This window comes from Aptenodytes patagonicus, chromosome 1 (genome assembly GCF_965638725.1).
Source record: "Aptenodytes patagonicus chromosome 1, bAptPat1.pri.cur, whole genome shotgun sequence".
NCBI lineage: Eukaryota > Metazoa > Chordata > Aves > Sphenisciformes > Spheniscidae > Aptenodytes > Aptenodytes patagonicus.
Window position 1 is genome coordinate 6,039,020 of NC_134949.1, and position 22,407 is coordinate 6,061,426.

Genomic DNA, 22,407 nt, shown 5'->3' on the forward strand with positions numbered 1-22,407 from the left:
CAATAATCTGCAGAATCTTACTATAAAAGAAAGAGGATTTTTTAACAGGAAAAAAAAAAAAAAGAATTTTACACCTGAGGCAAGCAAGTAGGTTAACTGAGTAATTAAAAAAAATAAATTAAAATTATGCTAGCAAAAGATCCTACCTGAATTTCTATCTGAATTGTACTTTTTGACTGAAAAGTTCTCAAGTTAAACCAGAGGTAAGATTTGAAAACTGTTAGGAATTTCCTTACCATCTCTGGTTTCAGAAATTTATTCGTTAATATGATGCTGTTTCCAAAATTTAGTTTTAGACTGATAGTAAAAATAAAAGGTTTTAAAAATATCCAGTCAACTTTTCCTGCTTTAGAAGATGACTTTGTTCAAGATTTGAGATGTTTTAAGCAGTTTTATTCTCTTCATTTGGGTATCCAATATCTAATTCTTTCATATTTATAAAATGTCCATGTAATTAAGGTACCGTTTTGCCATTTGAGAGTTATCTTTGTATTTTAAGCACTTAAACTTTGTAAGAGCTCGTTTAGAAGACTGACCAAATTGCAACAATGACCCGTGACCTCTTTATTTAGTAGTTACACCTAATTGTCTAGGTTAATAATGACTTGTGACTAGGGTAGCTTTATTGCACCTTGCAAAATAGTTTGGGTTGGTAGGGTTTGAGAAAAAACTTAGCCTCCAAAAGAAACCTGAAAGAGCTTTTTTGGTCACGTAATTCCTCCAGGTGTGTTGTGTAGATTCCAGACTGCAAAGTGGTGGATCTTGGATCAACTAAAACCTTATGCCTAACACAGTCATTGTGTCACATTTTCAAAAGCACCAACATCTGAGCTGACTTTGGGCATTTGACTGAGGCACAGAAGTTAGAGCCTCAGTCATGCTAGGTGCTCACCTGAGACCTGACCTGCCTGTTGGAACATGCTGTATTTAAATTTGGGGATTTATTCACAAAGAGATGTTTATATCAAGATTCACCTCAGAGTTCCTGATGCTGGGACAGTGAGAATACCTCTTTATGGGTCTCATTGATTGTACCAACCTGAGTCTGCAACACATGCATTTGAAAGTAATATCACTCTCAGTTATTGCAGGAGTTCTCAGTTCCTAGAAAATACCTCTCCTTCATTGCACTTTTTTTCTTCTCAAATATACTTACAAAGTATTACGTTTAACCTCTTTTTTTTTCATCTTCTCCAAGTTGTTGTTAAGTTCCCCTGGTTTGAGAAACAAAGTGTGCAGGGAGAAGTAGTATCTCTTGTTAGACAAACTAACGTTCAGAAAAAATTGGACAAGTTTCCAGGCACTCGAGTCTTCTTTGGGTGTTCCCCAAAACTCATACAGTCTTCCCAGCTCTATCACTTGGTCTAAAAAAGGTATTGCTCTTCCTACCACCTAACATTTTGTGTGTACTTATATTATCAGGACTACAAGGACATTATGAAACTGTTTTAGTATTTTATGGGGGTTTTGTGCACTTTGTCAATTCTATTGAGGGCTCAAGCAGCATGCACCGATCTCCCTCATGTGTCCAAAGCAAAAAGGATGAACCCTCACTGCCATACAAACAATCTCTCTCACGTCTGTATGTAGACACCCCGTCTGATCATCGCCCCTGTGGACAGTTGTATCTTATTCAAAGGATCCTGAGAAGGGTCCAGTCTGGTTAATGCTAGCACTTAACTTGTATCTGCATTTTAGTCTCTTACTGAAGCAGTTCATCTTAGAGTAAGTGCCTAAGTACTTTGTGTAGTCCAAGGTAAAAGGTAGGTACTTTTGAAGGCCTCTGGAGAAGCAGACTCCTGTCCCTCTGATTTAAGTCAAATGAATGCCATTTGCTGTTCCTTAATCATCTTTTTTTCCATTTAACATAAATTCTGGTTTTTGTTTGTCCTTTTTTTACTTGCCATCTAAATTAAAGCCTTTGCTATTTAAATGCATGCATTTCTTGAAGGTCCTCATTGAAATGCAGGTATATCTCCCCCACATCTTCTAAAACAATGAAGTGACAGATGACTGAGTAGACTTGATATCACAGTCCAGAGCTTACGGCCTGAAAGCCCCTACCTCAATGATGGCTCTGTGATCAGACTGATACTAATCTGATGTTCTTAGTTCATATGTGTTTTTAGAAATGAAACATCAAAAGGAAAATCAGCACAATTATTGGCTACTGCACAGTGTAGCCTTAGTAGATACATTCAGAGGAGACATGGGAAACAAATTGTATTCATCCCAATTATATGACCCTGTCCTGAATGTGTTTTAAATGTTAGTTATCTTCTTTACACCTCCTGTTGTGTCAGGAAATAGTATTGTGCCTGGGCTTCGCACAGAGTTTAAATGACTTTTAATTCTACACTTCCCTTATAGAAGAGGCACAAACCAGGTTTAATTTTCCTGAACTATAGGCTGGTGCCTTTGCTGTGTTCTCTCAACTCAAAGGTAGAGAGGTGAGAGATGCTATTTGGGGACTGTAAGAGGTGGTTCCGAGATTATAGATGTCTTGGGAATGAAAAGAAGAATTGAATCTCTTGGCAAGGTACATCCAAAGCTCCATGTCCATGGAAAATAGCTTTTTTTTTTTTTAATTACATATTTTCATTAACCCTATTGCTTCTCCACACAGGCATGAACGCTTTACAATTACAGAATTTGGCAACTTTAGCAGCCGCAGCAGCCGCCGCCCAAACCTCAGCTACCACCACCAATGCAAATCCTCTCTCCACAACGACTGGTGCTCTGGGAGCCCTCACAAGTCCCGGTAAGAGCAGAGTGCTTGCTTTCAAAGTACAAAAATGGGAATAAATGGGAAGATGATAGTTACAACAGTGATTCCATGTTGTGTGCTCATATAATTTCTACAGACCCTTTTAATAGCTTAACACATTTTTGTTGCTGGTATTTTTAAGCAAATAACTAATTTTTCACATGGCCCAAGGTGGGCGTGTTCACCTTTCCAGACTCATTTCAGGGGCCATTAAAGCCTAATGGACTCATCTCACGAAACTTTACATGAAAATTACAATTGCATGGGAAACTTAAGCTAAATTGTACTTTTCAGAAAGAATTCAGAACATGAGTCAGTCCTTCCCATCCTACAGAAAAATCAACCGAGGTGGTTCTTTTTAATCCCTGAGAGACAGATCTTTGATTCCCAGATTGCTGTAGCCTCAGTTGAGCTTTGTTCTGGTCCTAACCGAGAGTACAGTTACAGAGGTGACATCAGATGCACAAGGAATACATAGCCAGATTCTGACTTCATTGGACTAAGCAGAAGACAGATTTATGGGGGAATAAGGGACAGGATAAGAGGTGGTGGTGCCTCCATGACCACCATGTAGACTTTCAGCCATGCACGTCCCATGTCTGCAAAACCATAGAGAGAAATCAGGGCAAATCCAGAGTTCAGTAACACTTCAGCATCTCCAGAATCCACGGAGAGAGTTGTTGATTCAGTGTAGTTACTCTGGATTTACAATGATGTAGCTGAGTCAAGATTCCAGCCGCTTGTCTTTACATAAAGGCTGCAGGGTGTAATTATTTGCATCATGAAGTGTGTTTATTGCTGTTCTAAAAAACATTCATATTATTTTAGACACCAGTAAAGAACATTTGTGTTTAATCTTGTTTAAGTGTGTATTTATTCCCCATGAAAAAGTAATTCATGGCAGACGGTTTGAGCTCATCAGTAAGGAAAACAGTCTTCACTGCACAATAGAACTGGGACCGAGTGTGGTGCCGGGTGTTAAAGCTGGCCAACGCTTCCCGTTATATTACAGTTTCATTGTTTGTTTGGGGGAGAGGTTAAATGGAAGGCAGCTTGGCTAATACTAAGTTTGTGCAGCATTTTCCTGTTTCTGGAGTGAGCTTCATCTCGACCTAAAAATAATACTCATTCACAACACCTCTGAGCAGATAGGGTGGAAATAATTTTGGTTTGCTGATATATTTTTTTTAAACCTGAGCAATCTCTTCCCTCTGTCCTGGAGCTGGGGCTTAAGGCTTTGCAAAAGGCTTGTCTTGGTGTCAGTGCTTCTGTGCTACTCATGTCTAAACGTCACCCATTTATAGAAGCAGAGATGTTGCATTTCATGCATGCTCTGTAAAATCTCTGCAGTTTAGCTGTTAAATGCCTGAGTAGCCTGTCCTCCCAAAGCATGCTCAGCGTTTCTTGAGCCATGCTGACAAGACTTCTCAGGGCAACTCAACGTAGTGCACTGCGGTGCAGAGGGGCTGGAAATGAACTTTCCTTATCATTGCTGCTCTGCAGCAAAGTGGCACCAGAACCTCAGGCAGCAGCATGTTTCTGTCGTGCTCTTTGTCCTGCTGTGTTAGCACAGGACTCAGATTCATCCTTAAGGTCCACATTTTCCTCTCTCCCTCTCCAACACAATCTTCTTATTCAGCCTGGCTGACTTGCTGTTCCCTCTTTTAACCTGATCTCGAGGCTCCTTGAGTACCTGGAAGGTGGTTTCATCTGATGTCCAAGTCTGCGGAGGCACATGGTTAGAAAGGTGCTTCAGCTGGGCTGGGCAGATATTTCTTTGGGATAACTAGAGCTTAGTATTTCTGAGGGTGGTATTGTAGAGCAGATACCAAGGTTTTTCCAAAGAGATTAATGATTTTGGCTAATACATTGAAGATGTGTTATTTTCAAAAAATTCTGTACATTTAGCCTTTGAAATAGTGCATTCAGAATGACAGTTGCTTTTGAAAGCCTTATAGATAGTAGCTGTACACAACTGTTTCTAATATTAGACAGCTTGGTGTGTCGAAGAGAAAGTCTATATCTGGTAGGTCCATTGACCAATTTATGTTGCACAACCAAGGCTAAAATCAAGCCTTGTTAAAATGTCCTTCGGTTTAACCTTTCTTATCTGGTTCCCCATTCTCCACCCTATTAAATATTTTGTAAACCTGAATAATATCTTCAATGATTCTTCTCTGCTCTATGGAAAATGAATTTATTTTGATAAAGCTTTTCATAGTAGCTCAAAGTATTTCCATTAAAACTTGAAATATGTTGGCAGAAAACATTTAAATCTGCCTTTCAATGTGTGGATATTTGGAGGCCTTGAGAGTATTTTTTTTGGTCTAGTTTTCTTTTAATAGAACACTTCCGTTTGTTGTGTTTCATAAGTGTAAAATATTTTGTCTGATTTCAAAGCCTGCACTAAGCCCAGGAAGAAATGTTTGTGTCTCTCCAGGTAATGCGTTAAATTAATATTTCTCGGTTCAGAAAACTGCCCAAATTTAGGAGAGTGCAAAGGTACATGTTTAAATTTAATCCTTTTGATGCTGTGAAAGCCAAAACACTGCATGGAACAGGGGTGGGCATGAGCATGTACTTCTAATATGCCTTAAACCATGGCAGCCACATAAATCATATCCATGTTTCTACCCATATATAACTGTATCTCTCCTGAAGATCTCTTCTGAATCAATCTTTGACAAAAAGCTCTTGTTCTGTCCTTTGTAGACATGTGTCATAAGAGCCCCAGAAGGTGGCTACTTCAGTTAAAATTCACCTTGCAGCTTTATTTTACGTAGATAAGATTTAGCAACCTTCGGTGCATCAAACTGTTCTGGAGGGATGGTGGTCAGGCCAACTTTGATGCATGGGCAACACAGAAAAACAGGCCAGGAACTGAGGAACCAACAGGGCGTTTGATATTTGAGCGTGTCAAGTTTTGCTGCTGGCTTCTACTTGCAATACACTCAAAAAGAAAAGAAAAATATTCAGCATCTAATAATGACTGTTCAATCTGTATGAAACTCCTTCTTCAAGGTTCATACAATCACATATTTCCAAACAAATTGAACTCCAGTGATCTTTCTCTCATGCATTCTTACTAAATAGCTTTGACCGCGAGAGAGTCTAAGGACACTCATTCTTCTCCATGCGCTAAATACTTTCTCTTAAGCTTGAAACAGTATTCATTCAGAAAGAACAGAGACAATGCAATCCCCCAAACTATTAATTTTTTTATAATTGTGAATTTATAATTTCAATTTTGCATACCCATGGAAGTCTCTCCCTACAGCATTGTTAGAAATTATTTTTTAAAAGCCTTTGCTTAAAAAAACATGAAAGATTAAGCTTTCATTTTAGTAAAAATCCCCTCAGGCAATAAATAGGTTCTTTTGTCTCTTGGCCCTGGAAAAAAAATTAAAATGGTTTAAATTGCCCATGGTTAAAGTAACTGTTTCTTGCAATTATCAGATGGTAGTGAATAAAAATGAAAATGAAATCATGAAAGAATAAAAACCAGGTAAATGCATATTATGTCTTTCATGAGTTTCTCACGGGTCTTTTGAAGACTCATTTAATCATCTTTCTTGTCTTTTATTTTGATATGATAATTGTTTCCTTTGTTTACTTTAATCACCTCTATTTAGTTAATTAATTCTTCACTTTCTCTTCATTTCACTTGCTTAGAATACTTTCCTGTTTTAAAGGCAGGTACCTGTAGTATTTCATAACGTAAGGATTTGGGCTGGGGTAGCTTTTACTTGACTGCAGGTTGTCTGAGCCAGTTTGTCTCAACTCCCTTTTGGTTGGGCCTTGGAAGTTTGTATTTCCCATTAACTGGGAAGGGATTTTGGAGGCACTACCTCAGGTGTAGGTATCGACACTGTAAATTTCTCAATTTAGGCAGGATGAATCTCAGCTGAGTGTCAGGAACCTTGTTCTCTCCTCCAGAGACTGTCCTTGACATGTCCTGCAAATGGATCGACTAGCAAAGAGCTCGCAGGGAGGCTGCAGAGATTTATGTTTAATTCAGTGGGTGGTGGGAAGGCCTGGAGGTGGATGTGAAGGAGGGACATACAAGCTCAGGATGAGAGTATCTGCCTCTAACACTGTCTGACATTTAATTTGCCTCAGTTGACCCGCTACCCTAATTTTCCCAAGGATAATAATGTTTATTCTGACTGTCCTGAGTGGTACAAGGTTGATACGGCACTGTAAAAAAATTCCTGATACCAGGAGCTGTGAAGCTCCTGATCTTTTTGCAGACTGATGTTAAGCAACAGCAGGAAAATGTTTTGTACTCACAGGAAGAATATGGAAGCTGGGTTTCAGACACCAGCTTACTTTGTCATCTTGCCCTTCTCCATCATTGCACAGGTTTTTATTGTTTAATGCCATAATGTTAGTCACAGAATCACATAGGTTGGTAGACACTTCCCAAGGTCTCTACTCCAGACTCCTGCTCCCAGCAGGACCACTCAGAGCAGGCTGGTGAAGGCCGTGTCCAATCAAGGTTTGAATATCTCCAAGGATGGAGATTCCACAGGCTCTGTGAGCTCATTTCAATTTTGTTTCTTAAAATTCATGCATAAATGTTTTTTCAGTAGCCAGTAGGAAAGCCCTTCTATGTGCAAATGAAGAGACGAAACATCTAATTATGCATCCAAATTTATCTGCATAAACATACACAATATAACTTCTGAGCTGTGGGGGGATAGAATTGCTAAACCAGAAGCTAATTCAGTTTCAGACTTAGGAGCCTTGCTTTTCTGTGACATTTTCATGATTATTTGATTCTCTAAACTATTATTTATTCACACAGCTGAACTAGCTATTCATGCTTCAGTTTATCTGCTGTGTAAACCTAGGAAGAAATCTTCCTGCAAGAAAATACTGTCAGTGTAGAAAGTAAGACCTTTTTCTTTAAGGACCTCTTAAAATCCAGCCCAGCTTTTGCCATATTATATCAGAATTCAGCCATTAACTCTTATGTTGAAAAAAAAGCCCTCCTAAGCACAAAAGTCTAAAAATACTCATTTTCAGACAGATGCTGACATTAAAGAATAACAACCCCAAAAAAGGAAGTCTGTGAAGTATAGAATGAACTGAAAAAGAGAAAAAAAACTGCTTACATTGCCTGTCCTGTAAGAATTAATTCATCCATTCCCCCTGCTAAAAGCAGAGAATTATAACTTATAGTTAACGTCCATGGTTCGTTATTTTCTCTACCCCCTAATATAGCACGAAGATTGTCTTTGTTAGTTGAAGGTATTCATGTTGTGAACACAATTGTTGAAATGTTAGAGATTTTGTAGAATATACAGGATGCTTCAGCTAAGAAGCAGTGAAGAATGTTCAAATAATCTTTCTTAGAAGATTCTCTTTTTGTTCACTTCAGTACAATACGTTTTTCTCCAATCAGCGGTGCAAGTCTGCCACCGTGACATTTTGTTAGAGGCCAGCACACCCACTGAGATAGCTGTGATTTGCTTCCAGGATGATCCAAAAATAACCCTACCAGTAGGTGTGTAGGAAGGTCTGACAGTTTGCTAAAGAGTGAATTGAGGTAGATGTTTCATGTCGGAAAAGATCGGCTTAAAATGCAGAATGGCACTCTTCATACTGTAGTACAAATTGATTATTTTTGTACCATTTCATGTGGAATTAATGCAGGTTTCATTGTTATAAGATCATTTAAAATAAGGTACCATTATTATAAAATCATTTAAAATAAGCTTTATTAGTTTTGAAGTACATAGGAAACTTTCCTAGCATAATGTTCATTATTTTTAGGATAAAGATACAGTTGATAAATGTAACGCATATCTTAAAAGGTTTATACATACAGTGTACGTACAGTACACATACCTCAGCTGGATGGATTCTTAAACAATCCAAGTGTATGATTTTCAAATTTATATTTAAATCTAGTCTTATTATTAGCACCATTATCTTAGTGCTCTGAGCACGGAGCAGTCTAATGCCTTAACCCTGATCTCCGCACCAATTTTTTAAAAGTATGTGTTTGCAAGGAAGCCTTGGAAGAAGATCTTGCCTTTGCATGCCCACCACCCAGTGCGTGTCACTTGACTGCCTAGTTCAAGGAGATTTGTGATGGGAGAAGTATATTTCTGAACTGTTGTGTGTCAGCTGGGCTTACCCACATAGTGTTAAGTTTCTGAGTCTGTGGTTAGGCTCCTAAATAAGTGAATTGATTTTGGCTGCTCGTAGTGCCCAGAGATTATGCTACTTCTTGGAGAGATACATTGCTTGCTAAGCCCATCTGATAATTAGGTCACCCTTAAGCAGGCATCCAAACGCACATGTTGGAGACAAAAATAGGAAACTGGGCATGCATTTTTGACCTATATTTGTATTTTTAATAATGTGTCAAAATGTCTTAAATGCCTAAAGAGGAAAAGAGTAGGAATTGTGGCTGAAAACCTCCCAGAGTCCCAGTGCAGTAAAAGGAGAGGTGAAGGGTGATGAATTCCCACGGAGCCTCCCTGGAACAGCGGTGTCTCTCCCTGGTCTCCTCATTTGGAAAACCGAGCCAGCGATAACCTGAAGGATGCCCATGGCAGCAGACAGGCCATCAATTAACCAGAATGACCTGTTTGCAGGTTTGTCCCTTAAAATGTAACAGGTCTTTGTATATTCTCCTAGCAAACTGGTTTCTGAACAGGTGTATCAATTCAGCCTAAAGGATCTTAGGGAAGTTCGGTTGCTAAACGACTGGGCTTAGGGTGGGCAGAACCTGTCAGTGAAGAAGTGTGAGGCTGCCTGACAACTGCAGAAAGTGACGTTTTGCAAAAGCTCCTTGCCTCTTTTTTAGAATAAGCGTTACCGTTTTATGAATTTTTGGCACAGAAAAATCTCTGACTCTTTCCTCAGAATTGCATAAATACCAAAGTTGTATGCTGAAGGACAGAAATGCGTGCATATTTTTCTGTGAAGCATTGTGCTAGTTAAATCTTTGGGGGGTTTTTTAGGATTTTTTTTTTTTTTTTAGGAAACAGCGTACAGTACTAAACCATGGATTAGTAGGATCTAATGCAACAGGAGACATGTTTGTTTTTTAAACATTAGTACATTATAGTTTTCCTAAAGTATGAAATCCATTGCCTTAGGACATTTCAGGATTTACTTTGCTTGCAGTATACAAATAAAGCTTTGTAATACATTTTATTTTGTAAGTGTCTCTACCCCACTCTTAATCTCTATTTCAAGCCACAAGAATCACAGTTTGTAAAAAAGGCTATTTTTCTTTCTGTTGGAAGTGCTATTTCAAGTTCATTCAGAGTTGTTTTCCACTAAAGAAACATGATACTATCAGCTTGGCTACACAGGTAGATATGTGAGCATATATGCTATATATCTTACCAGAAGTTCCAAGCCCAGAAAATGCTGGAGTTCATAATATTCAGGAAACAATGTAAATCTTAGCAAAACTCCTGCACTTGAAGGAGCTTTCAACTATTTAAGGTTTACTACTGCCAGCACTGCTCCTTCAACCCTACTGAATTGTGCACGTGTCCATGGATACTCATGGTCTGTTTCCTAAGGCAGGATAAATTGTGGAACATAATGGGAATTACAGTTTATTAATGTCTTTAACATAATTGTTTCAGCATTGTCTGAAAAGAGCTAGTTGTTTGAATATGGGGCTGCTGATTTATTTTATGCATTGGCCAAACAAAAATATCTCCAACAACTGCATGAGTTTAAAACCAAATAAAGTAAACCCTTGACTGCCTTTGCTGTTCACAGAACAAAAATGTGCAATATGAATGAAAAGAGCAAGTGCCACATTGAACTACATATGACTTTACAAATGGTCTGCAAAGGACCTGGCTGAGTAATTCTACATGACACAAGATAATCCACGAGTTCTGCAGCTTACAGAGGTGAATGACTATATCTTGTGGTGTGCTATTACAATGAGGTTGTGCTTGTACACCCCACTAAAAATCCCTTCTTCCATGGAAATTATTATTCATGCACTTTCTGGACTAATAACTCCTTTACCTACAGACTCAAATTTTCAATATATAGTTTATCTCTATTCTAAAATACTCTGGATAGGACTCCTAAGTATCTGAAGTAAACAAATCTTTTAGGCCCATCTTGCAGCAATGGAAAGACAAACACCTCCTAAGGACTATTTACCTGATCTTAAGACGGATGTATTAGAGGCGTGAAAATGAAGATGAATCAGGCCATCCTCTCCCATGTACTAGAATTTGAATTGCCATATATGCATGTGATTGATTAGCACTCTTGCAACAAAAACATTGCTTACCTTGGACTCTAACGACACTTTTTTTATGGAGAGATGCTGCTGCTTGTTGTTTGTTATTACTTAGTGGTGAAAGTATGTCAAAGATGTTGCAGGCACATGGGGGGCAGCGTGAAGAAACCTGTACTCCAGGCAGGAGATCCTGGCCTCAAGTAGAGCCTTATTGATTCTAGATCAGAAATTCTTTGGAAAGTGATTTAGAAGTGGTTGTATGCTGAAGTGGCTCCACATGGAGGTCAATTCAGCATCAGGGCACAAGTCCCTGAGCAATAGCTCGCTCCAAATAGTGTGAGATAGCACTAATAAACACAAGAGCACAGCTGGAAGTTCCCTGTAGAAATGCTAATGCTCTGGTTTTGATGTGAACTCAGTGGTGCTTTGATGAACACAGGCCACAGCCCTTGGCCCCACTGAGTAAAACAGAGTCATAAATGCTCAGTAATTATTCTTTGTTTTCTTCATATTGTGGGGTTTCAATTTGGTTTGATTTCAGTTTGAGTTACAGTTGGAAATATCTAATGGGCAGCTATGAAGTTTAACCCAAACCAGTCCACTGCGCCCTATTATTCTCTTCCCCAGCCTCTCTTTAAAGTACGTCCCACCCAAAACCAAAAGCAATTTATCATTGTGGTCTGCTGGGAAGAATGCATGATATGTTGCAGGCACAGTGCTGAAAAAGGATATATGACTTGTAGTTTACACTAGAGGTGGATGGTCTTCACTGAGCAATACATTTAAACAAAACAGAAGCATCAGTATGGAATTGGCCCAGAATATTAACTTGCTTTTTACTCTCTCTCTCTCTCCATCTTCATAATCTCACAGGAAAATGTACCCTTAAACACAATAACCTAGATTCACAAAGATATGCCCAATCAATAACCCCTTGTTTCCTAAAATACCTTCTGCTGGATAGATAAGTTTGGAGGAAACTTACGGAATGTAAGACTAGAAAACTACAAAAATAGCCAGCTGATAGGTTTGTCTGCCATACCTGTAGTACCTTTGTATGCTCTGTTTTCTCCTCCTTCTTTGCACTGCTGTGGAAGATCCTCGGTGTAGACACTGTAGTTTGAAGACAATCAGAAATGTCAAGTTAGGCTTTAACATAAATTACATAAGTGATTAAGATAAGTGACCCTGATTTTCACTTGTCCCAAGCTCACAGAGCTTCCTTAGCTCTCAAAGACCCATGCACTACTGAAGAGTATGGATTTATGAGCCTAAGGTTAGTCTCCAGTTCTTGAAGATCTTGCCTTCTACTGAATTTGCAAAGAATTTGAATGAATTTGTTCACCTCCCTGTTTTCTTTTTTTCTTGTATAAGTGAATGTACTCAAAGGACTTTGTAAAATATAAAGCTGTTTTCAGAAAGCCAGCTTCAGCCAAAAGGATCGCCATGGGGAAAGACTCCTCTCCTCCTCTCCCTCTGCCGCTCTGTCTTGCTTAGTCTCATTTGCACGTGCATTCACCCAGCCACACAGAAGCGACCAGATGTTGAGTGTATGCTGCTTTCCCTTCCTCCTTTCCTCACCGGTGCTTCTCTTTTCCTGTACCCTGAGAAAATATGGAAAATCTTTCATAGGAGTTGTTCACCTGTGAGTAATGAAGAAGAAGAGGGACACTGACTTATTTGAGAAAGGCTGTGATATTAGTATATGTCTTTCTATATTGTCATTCTTGTTTTCCCCTGACTCTTTCTTGCTCTCTTGCTTTTCTGGTGCTCTTTCCCTGGAGTGCGTCTGTCACTTTTACTTTATTCTATCCAAGCACAGGCAGAGCACTTAAACTTACTAGAATCATCCTTTTTGACATGTCAGACAGCATTTCCAAGATACCAGAAAATGAGCAAGTTTTTACTTCTCTCTCCCCCCAAATGGTCATGTGTTTGCCAGAGGACCTTACGGAGAATTAACCTCCCCAGACTAGGAAAATCCACCTCTCCTTTGCCAAAAATTGCCCCAAGAAACAGAACCGGTGCATGCTGGTGCTATGTTAGTGACTGGGAGACCACTGGTTTGTGCAAGGGTGAATACTCAGATTGGCTGGAGATCACCGTAAAGGGCAGACAATTTAATGCCAATCACACATGCTAGTTAGATCAGAATACTGATGAGCCCTTCTGAAAGGCCAACTGCATCTTCTTTCAGCAAAAATATTAAAATGCCCCCCTTTCCCCCACCTCCCCTCCAGATTCTCCACAAGTATAAATTAAAACTTGGAGGTGTGGTTATTATCACAGAATAATTAGACCCCATGGGATTAGAGACACTCAACGTTTGTTAATGCCCCTGGGTTGTGATTATCTAATAATGATGATGCCTCTGTCATCGCTTAATTATTCTTCCCCTTTAAAATGTTCCTTATGCAGTCAGAGCCCACGGAGTGTGCTCATTTCAGACAGAAACGCAACTGCAAATTCCTGAGAGCAATGTCACATGGGTGGTGTGATTGATTTACCCACTTCTCCCCACACCCATGTTTATAATCCTCATTTCATAAGCTTCATCATTACTATACTTGAATCACTCCTCTTTTCCATAGGAGACATTTAATTCGCAAGTTTAGGAGAAGGTTTTTGGCGTCCATCTCTTTAAAACAACCAGTTGTTAGCGCTACAGAAAGAAAACACATCTTAATCAATTGATCTTAAACGTGTAAGATCAGATCTGGCCAGAATCCTGCATAACACCAGATCAGTGGTCCAGATTCCCCGCTACATAAGAACCTCCTACAGTTGGGTGCCTTTCTTCTCTGTTTAAGAGAGTACCACAACCAAAATAAGATGTTGTAAATCAGACCAAAGTTGGAAGCTTTGCATAGACTTTGTCCAACACAACTAAACTTTGTCCAGTATCTTTAGTCTTTCACTCAGGCCAGCAGGTGTTCATCTTGCTTAGATACAGTTTGCAAGATATTGTTCCAAACTTCGTTGGTTTTTGCAACGAAAGATTAGAAAGAAAGCAGAGAATGCAGCCTTAATCTGATTATCCTTAAATCCAGTGTTGTCTCTTAGCTTTATTATCCCTCTTGTACTAACAAAGGGACAATGGAATATTCTGTTTACCCAAGAGATTTTGGGTAGTAGACAAAGATTTTAAATTCAGCTTGCTAAAACTAGAGATTCCTACTTTGGGTTTAATATTTCTTTTCCTTTTGTTCCCAACTCATAATTTTTTTTCTATGTCACTGACTGGGGAGATGTTAGAAGTATTGAAATAATTTTGATTTTCTTTTCTTACTGCATTTACTCTCTTTGCATAATTTCTTTATATCCTTTCTTTCCGTTCTGCTATGATTTTATTTTCTGTTGCACATCGCTAAATCTAAAGGAAACTAAAAGGAATCTAAAATCTCAAGGAAGCATCCAAGGTCAGGACCTCCTTTTGTTAGATGTAGATCTAGCCCTGGAAATTTTACACACAAAGTAGTTGTGGCAGACTAGAATCAGAAGCACAGCCAAGAGTTCAGTGGCATATTCGGTGTCAACCTCTATTCCTGTAAACAGACCCAATAACAGAAGCCAGATCTCCTGTTCAGTTTTCTGCCAACACATCTTCATTCTTCAGCTTTCTTTTATTCTGCCTCAGTGTTACCTGACTTTTTTTACTTTTCTGCTGCACTGTTCTACTTTTCATAGGTTCATAGAAAAATCGAGGTTGGAAGGTCCCTCAGGAGGTCCATAGTCCAACCCCCTGCTCAAAGCAGGGTCAGGTGTGAGGTGAGATCAGGTTGCTCAGGGCTTGATCCAGTCAAGTCTTGAAAACCTCCAAGGACATGGACTGGGCAATCTGAGTAATCTGTTCCAGTGCTTGACAATCCTCACGGTACAAATGTTTTTGCTTATATCTGGACTGAACCTCCTTGTTTCAATTTACCTCTCGTCCTCCCACCACGCACTACTGCTCTATCTAGCTGATGACCTCCTCATAAGTACTGGGAGCCTGCTTTATGTCCACCTGAAGCCATATCTTCTCCAGCCTGAACCAGCCCAGCTTGTTACAGGATGAGTGCTCCAACCCCTGACCATCTTGCTGGCTTCCACTGAACTCCCTCCAGCTGATCAATGTTTTTCTTGCAATGAGGAGCCCAAATCTGGATGTAGTATTTAGATGTGATCTAATGAGTAAAGAGGAAAAATCACTTGGGTCTCCTGGCTCTTCTCCTGTTCCAACAGCCCAGGATTCTGTTGGCTTGCTTTGCTGCCAGGGCATGCTGCTGGCTTATGGTCACCTCCCACCAGGACCCCCCCAGGTCCTTTTCTGCAGAGCTGCTCCCCAGCCCATCCATCCCCAGCCTGTGTTACTGAAAGTGTTTATTCCTTCCCAGGTGCAGGACTTCACATCTGTCCTTGTTAAATTTCATAAGGTTCTTGTTGGCCAACTCTGCCCATCTGCGTCCCTCTGAGTGGCAGCCATTTAGTCAGGAGCAGATTAAGTCAGATCTATTTTATCTAGTCCTTGGAGTCAGTGAGCTCAGGAAGGCAGCAGAAAATCAGAAATATACCCAAATTCAGTACAAGAAAGAGGATTCTGGACTCAGACAATCGCCAATACAGATTTGACAGGAGCATCTCCCAAAAGAGAACATGTTTTCTCTGCAACTTCTCATGCTTAAAGTCATAGAGATACTGAACCTTAAATTTGTGGGTAATACTGATCCCTGGTGCACTACTGTATCGTCTTAACCGGAGCAAAATAAGTACTTTGAACACTGAGTTATTTAAACTCTCCACTAAGTAAAACAAGAAGAACAAAGTTGTGGTTCACAGCCGAGCAGTGTCATTTGCTTTTAAACATATGCACATCCTCTACAATTGACTAAGCAGGGTGTGACCAGAACACAGATAAGCAGGTAGCTGATATCAAAGTAAACGTTGAGCTTCCTGTTGTGCTTAGGTAGTGACAGGCAATTGTGGAGTGTAACCGAGAGCTGCCTAAAAGCAAAGCTGTCAGCAGGGCTGACGCAGTTACCGTTGTGAATCTCTATGTGGAAAGCCGCAACGTAGTTAAGCCAGTCTTGGACCTGCCCTGAAGTCCTGCAGCACCAGGAAGCTGGTTCTGCTCCAGAAACGTTAGCTGCTCTCTTCACATGGATGGGGTGGGTGAAGGTCTACAGCAAACCTCCATGCAGGCAAAGAGCTAAAGCTGCCCTTGCTTTTCTTTGCCCGTTCTCTCCTTTAGTCCTGCCCTAAAACCAAAGTGATATTTCCAAAAAGAAACTTAACTTAAAATCTTCGAAATGCCTCTTTGATATTCTTAATACCTTAGTCCCAGGCCTGCAGTGTGACTGTGTACCATTTCCAGACAGCATGCCAGTGTTGGAAGAGGAGGAAGGGAACAAGACAAGGCCAAGAGGAATGGAGAGAGTGCACAGCCTTTGTATCACCAGCCATAAAATAGTGCCAAGTTAGCATGTAGAGTATGGAGTTTCCAAGAGACCCCTTTTTTCTGTGGTATATGACTTTGCTGAGAAGTCATTGGAGTTCTTTATTACTTAGACATTTACCAAAAAAATTAAGGAAAGAATGGGGTCGACTACACACTGCAGACAGTCTCACTGCTAAATCATAGTGGTACCTGTGTGATTTGAATAGGTCCTTTTCTTCAGAGCAACAGTGAGAGGGAGTGTTTATCTAGTACTCTGTTTCATCACCGAGTGCTCAGGCAGCCTCCCTGGACCCTCCAGTTGACCTCCTCTGTTGGGGAAGAAGATTCATTTTATAAATTGGCCCTGAGACATGAGAGGGGTAGGATTTGCCCAAGGCTGTACTACAGATGAACACAGGTCTGTGGTTTTCTTTCTTCAGTATACCTAGAAGCCCTCTCAAGGGCACTCCTTGGTCTTAGGCGTAGGAAGTAAATGGGCATGACAAGAATATGCCTGTGCCTCCAAGATATGGCTTTCTAAGAGACAAGCCAGCAACTGGGAAGAAGAAGAATTAGCCCTGTCTTGCAGCAAAAAACATAGCGAGTGCTTTATCCAGGGCAGCACAAGAAGTTTGAGGCAGAAGTGGGAGAGGCATCAATAGCATCTAGTAGATTAGCTCATCCTGCATGCTTTCGTGCAAGGCCACCCTACTTTGTATGCTGTAGCACTGTGTAAGTCCATGCTGCCTAGCTCCTTTCTCTGACAGGGTGTGCTTTGCAGAAAAATGCACATCCTCTGCAGATTAGCTCAGAATTGCCCAGCATCAGGCAATTCTCTGAGCCCAAGATTTGATTGAGGTGATTACATTCAAACTCCTGAGTTTGCTGGTTTGGCATTGGTTCTGCGTGCAGGATGAAAGCAGATCCCTTGCTTTCAGATCACCGGCTTGTAACACAACATGTGGCCGACAGGAAGGGCAGGATCCATCCCACAACACATTTCCTCTCTGAATGATCTATGTCTACTCTGAGTTCACCATCTCAATCAGTGGAAACAGGGGCACTTCCAGAGGGCAATTCAGCCCTTCCTGAGATAGAAATCTAAAGGCAGGGTGTTTGAGTTGGAGGTCTCTTAACTCTTAACCTCAGAGACACTCCAATAGTTTTGACTAGACTAGCTTAAACTAACGATGAGGCTGCCAAAGGTGGGGAAATTAATCCCATCCATGGTGTGCACAGCAAAGCCAAAGAAATATTTACACATCATTGCCTTTCCTAGATGCTATTATCCTGAATCTAGTTTTCCAGCTGATGTAAATCCAGATGATGTAAATCATCATGACTCTATGGACATAATCTAGCCAAATGAATGGCCAAAAGTTTCTATGCTAATACCCGTTGTTTTTCTAGGCTGGCATAGTTTTTGGGAATTGTGTTGAAACGTTATTTAAATTAAAAGGGAAATGGCTCATTGCTAGTTTAGATTTCTATTAAAAAATCTCTGACTTAAAAGGTGCTATAACTTTTTACAGGCAGAAATAAATGTGTTGAGGAGAATAGTTGAAAATGCCAGCTCCTTCCAGCCTTAAAAATCTCTATGAATGCAACATTTCTAGTTAAACACAAATATCTATGCTGTGTATAGCATCCACTCCAAATGAAAATGTGTTCTCTGTATCAGAGAGAGCTCTGTTAAAGAAGATATTTACCAAAGGCCAAGTCTCTTTATTCATAATGAAGCTGATTGATAGCAAAATTTTCATCAATTAAATGGAGGAAGCACAGTAAGATCAAATGGCTGGGGTTGGGAGTGATTTGGGGGTGTGTTGGGGGAAGGCTGCAGCCATACGCTTCTCCAGTTCACAGCTTCTTGATAATATTATTTGTATTATTTGAAGATTTCTGGATGTTTATTAAAGCGGAGTTGAGTTTGGAAGAAAAGAGGAAGGCTATGAGACTGACACAAAAATGTGGGAATAGAGGGGTCAATGAAGAAGAAACAGTAAGGTCTCTAATAGTAAAATAAACATTTTTAACCTCACCTTTTATAGTTGAAGATGCTAAAGAGTTCTGTAAAGTCCCTGTATGTGGCCTGGATGGAGAAGGCAACAGGTGACCAGCATGCAACATATCTGCAGGAAACAGGGCAGATTTTTCTACAGGTTACAGGACAACTCTTTACTCTTACAAGTCTAAACTGACCTCTTTATCCAATGCTGTGATATTGTTTTCACTTATTAATAGATTTTTAAGGTCAGTGGGAATATGATGAACATCTTGACTGAACTCTTGCAACAACAGCCAAAGGATTCAACCCTGTAACTCCTGCCAATAGTCTCTGATTGAGCAACAGCCTCTTTGAGAAAGTTGTCAGTTTATTCCAGTGACTAATGTTAGAGAGGAAAAAGTTCCTCTGAGTAGACAAAATCTTATCTGTCATGTTCTGATGTTTATCCAGGGCTTAACATTGTAAGGGAATGATCAGCGCAGCTGGTAAAAAGCAGCTCTGTTCTTTGTCAACTGTTGTATATTCAGCCAGCATTCATCAGGCTGGAGCTCCAGTCCGCTGAATCTCTCCCCCTAGCTTCAGTATTAGCTAACTCACTTAATGCTACCCCAGAAACACATTGAGTCCCTGACATATATAGATTTTAAGAAGGCAAGGATAAAATTCCCAGTATAAAGATGTTGTGGTTTAACCCCAGCCGGTAGCCCCATAACTAGCTACTATGAAGAAAATTAACTCTATCCCAGCCAAAACCAGCTCAAAAGAGAAAAATAATACACCAGATGTTGTGGATAGAGGGTGTGTCATACAGAGTGACACCAGAAGACTAAGTTGTTTGCACATTTTTTGGTGCCTTTTGGTTTTCCTGACTGTTGCACCAAATGCTGGTGCACCAGGAGTACAAAGAGGGCAATTCCTAGTGGCACTACAGCTCCGTACATCAAGCTGCCTACGTACCTGGAGACAGATGACTACTGTTTATTAAGCAGCATGATGAAGTGATTCAATTCAGAGAAGCAATGTTCTGGTGTGGAGGATGGAGGGAGTTGTGAAATGTTTTCTTTTAGTTTATTTGGTGGCAGGGGAACCTGGTAAAAACCAATTTATAACTTCGGTAGGCATCCAGTCTGTTTTTGTCATCTGGACAACTAAAAGCCATAAATATAGAATAACGCTATTCCGACAGTGAATTATACTTCCTTTGTCATTATTCTGAGCAGTTGTGGAGCCCAAGAGCTTTGCTGACACAGGAAAGTTATACAGGTTCGCCCAAAGTAGTACAGTCATCTGCTGTTACCACAAGGCATGTGATTTTTCTTTTTTCCCTTTGGTTCAATATATTTTACAATTTTTTAGTTGAAAGAAACTAGAAAAGGGCAAAGGACAGGAGAAGCATAGTCCTTATCTCTAAATGGATTTCAACGTATTCTGGGAGCACATGAGGTAAAAACTTTCAGCTGGCCTAAGCCTCCACACGTGTCTTGTAGGACCTTTTAACTTTTGTTTCATCTCCCTTTAAGTTTTTTGGGGACAAGGAATACCATTGCTTCATCTGTTGGTTTTATCCAGCATTTTGTGAGAAATTTTCACCTCTCTCAATATCTTGGACCTTTTATGGTCCCTTTATGATAGTTTTTAGCTCATCACCTTCTTCATCTTCATTTCATACATGCAGGCCTCAGTCAAAGAGAAGGAGATGACTGGTGTGGAATCTGTCAGGAAACTTCACCCAGCGAGGTGCTGGATCTGTCCTTTACAAGTGCCCTAACAAAAGGAGCTCCCTTTGTTCCTGTTCACCCCATGTTCAATAAGATAATGGAAACCACACAATTTGTTCAGTTTCTTTCTCCTCAGAGAAATAGTAAGCCAAAGAGGAAAAAGCATTGTCCCAGTGGATCTATGAGACAGATCACTGCTAAGCAGAAGAAATAGCTGTAACAACAAAACGCTGATTTCTGAGGTGCTTCAGTGCTCCAACTAGTATTTTACATTGATTATATGCCAAGTCATTATTTAGGCAAACTAGATAATCTGCATTGCAACTTCAAATGGAAGAATCACTGAGGCACCTGCTCTGTGTTTGTCTGATGGAATAGAGAAACTTGATACGAATAAAAGAAGAAAAGAGATGTTGGTCCCAGATACTGGCCATCCCTGAGGCATGTGTTTGAGCAGTGAGACTGTGATAAGAGCCACCACAACGCACTCTGTGGGCTGTGCAAGAGGGAAGGATTTAGTCAGGTTTTTCTGCCTTCTCCAACAGATGTGTTGACAATCCATAAGCATATGGCTCTCGTTTGCAGGAGTTATTTGCCCCCAGGAGCTTTAATGTAATTTTCAGGCAGTTTCCTAGCCCCTATTTCTCTCATTTCTTAAATATATGTGTTTCCTCAAAAGGATAATAATCCTCTGAAACAGAAATGGATGGAATTCAGCCGAGTCAAAACCAATCAGATCCTTCAGATTTGAGGTTTATATACTTCATTTAAATGATCTGCTAATGAACATGAGCAGAAACACGGAGCAGTGTTGGTCACAGGGAATTCACTGACATTCATTCACTTTGATTTTTTTTCTCTCTTCTCTGTTGGTGCCCACATTATCTGACAAAAGTGGTTTTTTACCTTTTTTTTTAATTCCTTTTTTTTTTTAATCAAAGACATTATTGGCTTCTTATTGCTTTCTGGAGAGAGATTGAATGAATAATCAAAGCTGCTTCTATCTGCAGCATATAAAGTTATTCAAGTTAACATTGCAGATGCTAGGGAAGTGGGGACAAGGAATGTCTCATGGAGTCTGGAAATCTCTCCTCACCCACACCAGGAGAGTCTTTTGTACTTTGAGGCACCATGAGTGTGAAGGCTTGTTTTTGGTGAGTCTTAAGGTTGTAAAGATGGGTTATTTGTAGCTTAGAGCTTTGAAGTTTACCCACAGAGTGAAAAAGTTGCCTCCTACTTTCCTTACTGGATCCGGCCAACTGTAGAGACTTCACTTTCTTGAGGGTTCACTTGGTAATCTCAAAAGAGCATCAAGATAAAAGTGATCTTAACCATTTCACAGCTAGGTAATGAATAGGAGCAAAAAAGCATGGTGTAGACGTGATGTGCCTCTGGTAAATCATCAACAAAACTCTGACTTTAAATGTTCACTTTTCAGAAGATAATACAACTTTTTAAAGGAAAAGAAAGTCTTTATGATTGATGCACTAAAGTAGGGCTCAGGAGACAAGCTAAAAACCTAATTGCTTCTGCAGCTTTTATGAGTGTGATTCATCTGATATAACTTTACCTACCTGTAAGTTAAGTGTTTAATCTACGCTGGTTATTCAAGGCCCTTCTATGAGAGAGACACATATTTCTAATTCGTCTAACCTATCCTAAATGATAACTCTTTCTAACGTGCTTTATTACTTTCCTATGGCAAGAGAGTGAGTCTCGTTCTCTTCCTAAGCATGTAGTTTAGATGGATCCATCTCATCCACCTTCATCATTCCCTTGGCATTGTAGCAGCAAGGACCTTTTCTCCACCTGAGCCTCAGCTTCCCCTCTGGCAGCGCTTTTGGGGATGCATACAGTATCATTTATGGGGTGCATATACATGACAAGTTATGTACAAAGGCCAGGCTAAAAGCCTGCAATAAAATGGATAGTAGTTACATTTTGTATTTGGCTGGTCATTCCTCTTTTGGTAAACTTCAAGGCTTTAAATGATGTTCATACAGTGTCCTAGGGCAGAGCCATAATGGCATAGTTCTCACTTAGAATAATTAAAATTTCTCTTAGAACGCTTGGGGCCCAGAACAGAAAGCTGTTGTATGACAAAATTACAATGAGTAATTCTATTTTTTTTCAATGGTAGAGTTTAAAATGTGGGAAAATCTCAATAGCCTGGTTAGCTGATCAGCCTGGGATGCTAGGTTGATTGACAAACTTTTGAGAAAGTGGATGGATCCCATATTTACTGTTTCTGCATTGTGTTTG

The 22,407-nt window shown here is 40.0% G+C and overlaps 1 protein-coding gene across 12 annotated transcripts in view; it reads left to right on the forward strand.

Annotated features, from left to right (window-relative positions):
* Window positions 1-22,407, forward strand: part of CELF2 (CUGBP Elav-like family member 2) — a 572,845-nt gene that overhangs the window by 526,445 nt on the left and 23,993 nt on the right. For all 12 annotated transcript variants that reach the window (XM_076351732.1, XM_076351031.1, XM_076350779.1 and 9 more), the window contains one exon: window positions 2,627-2,761. In XM_076351732.1, coding sequence (XP_076207847.1) covers window positions 2,627-2,761 — 135 coding nt within the window. The remainder of the gene's footprint in view (window positions 1-2,626; window positions 2,762-22,407) is intronic.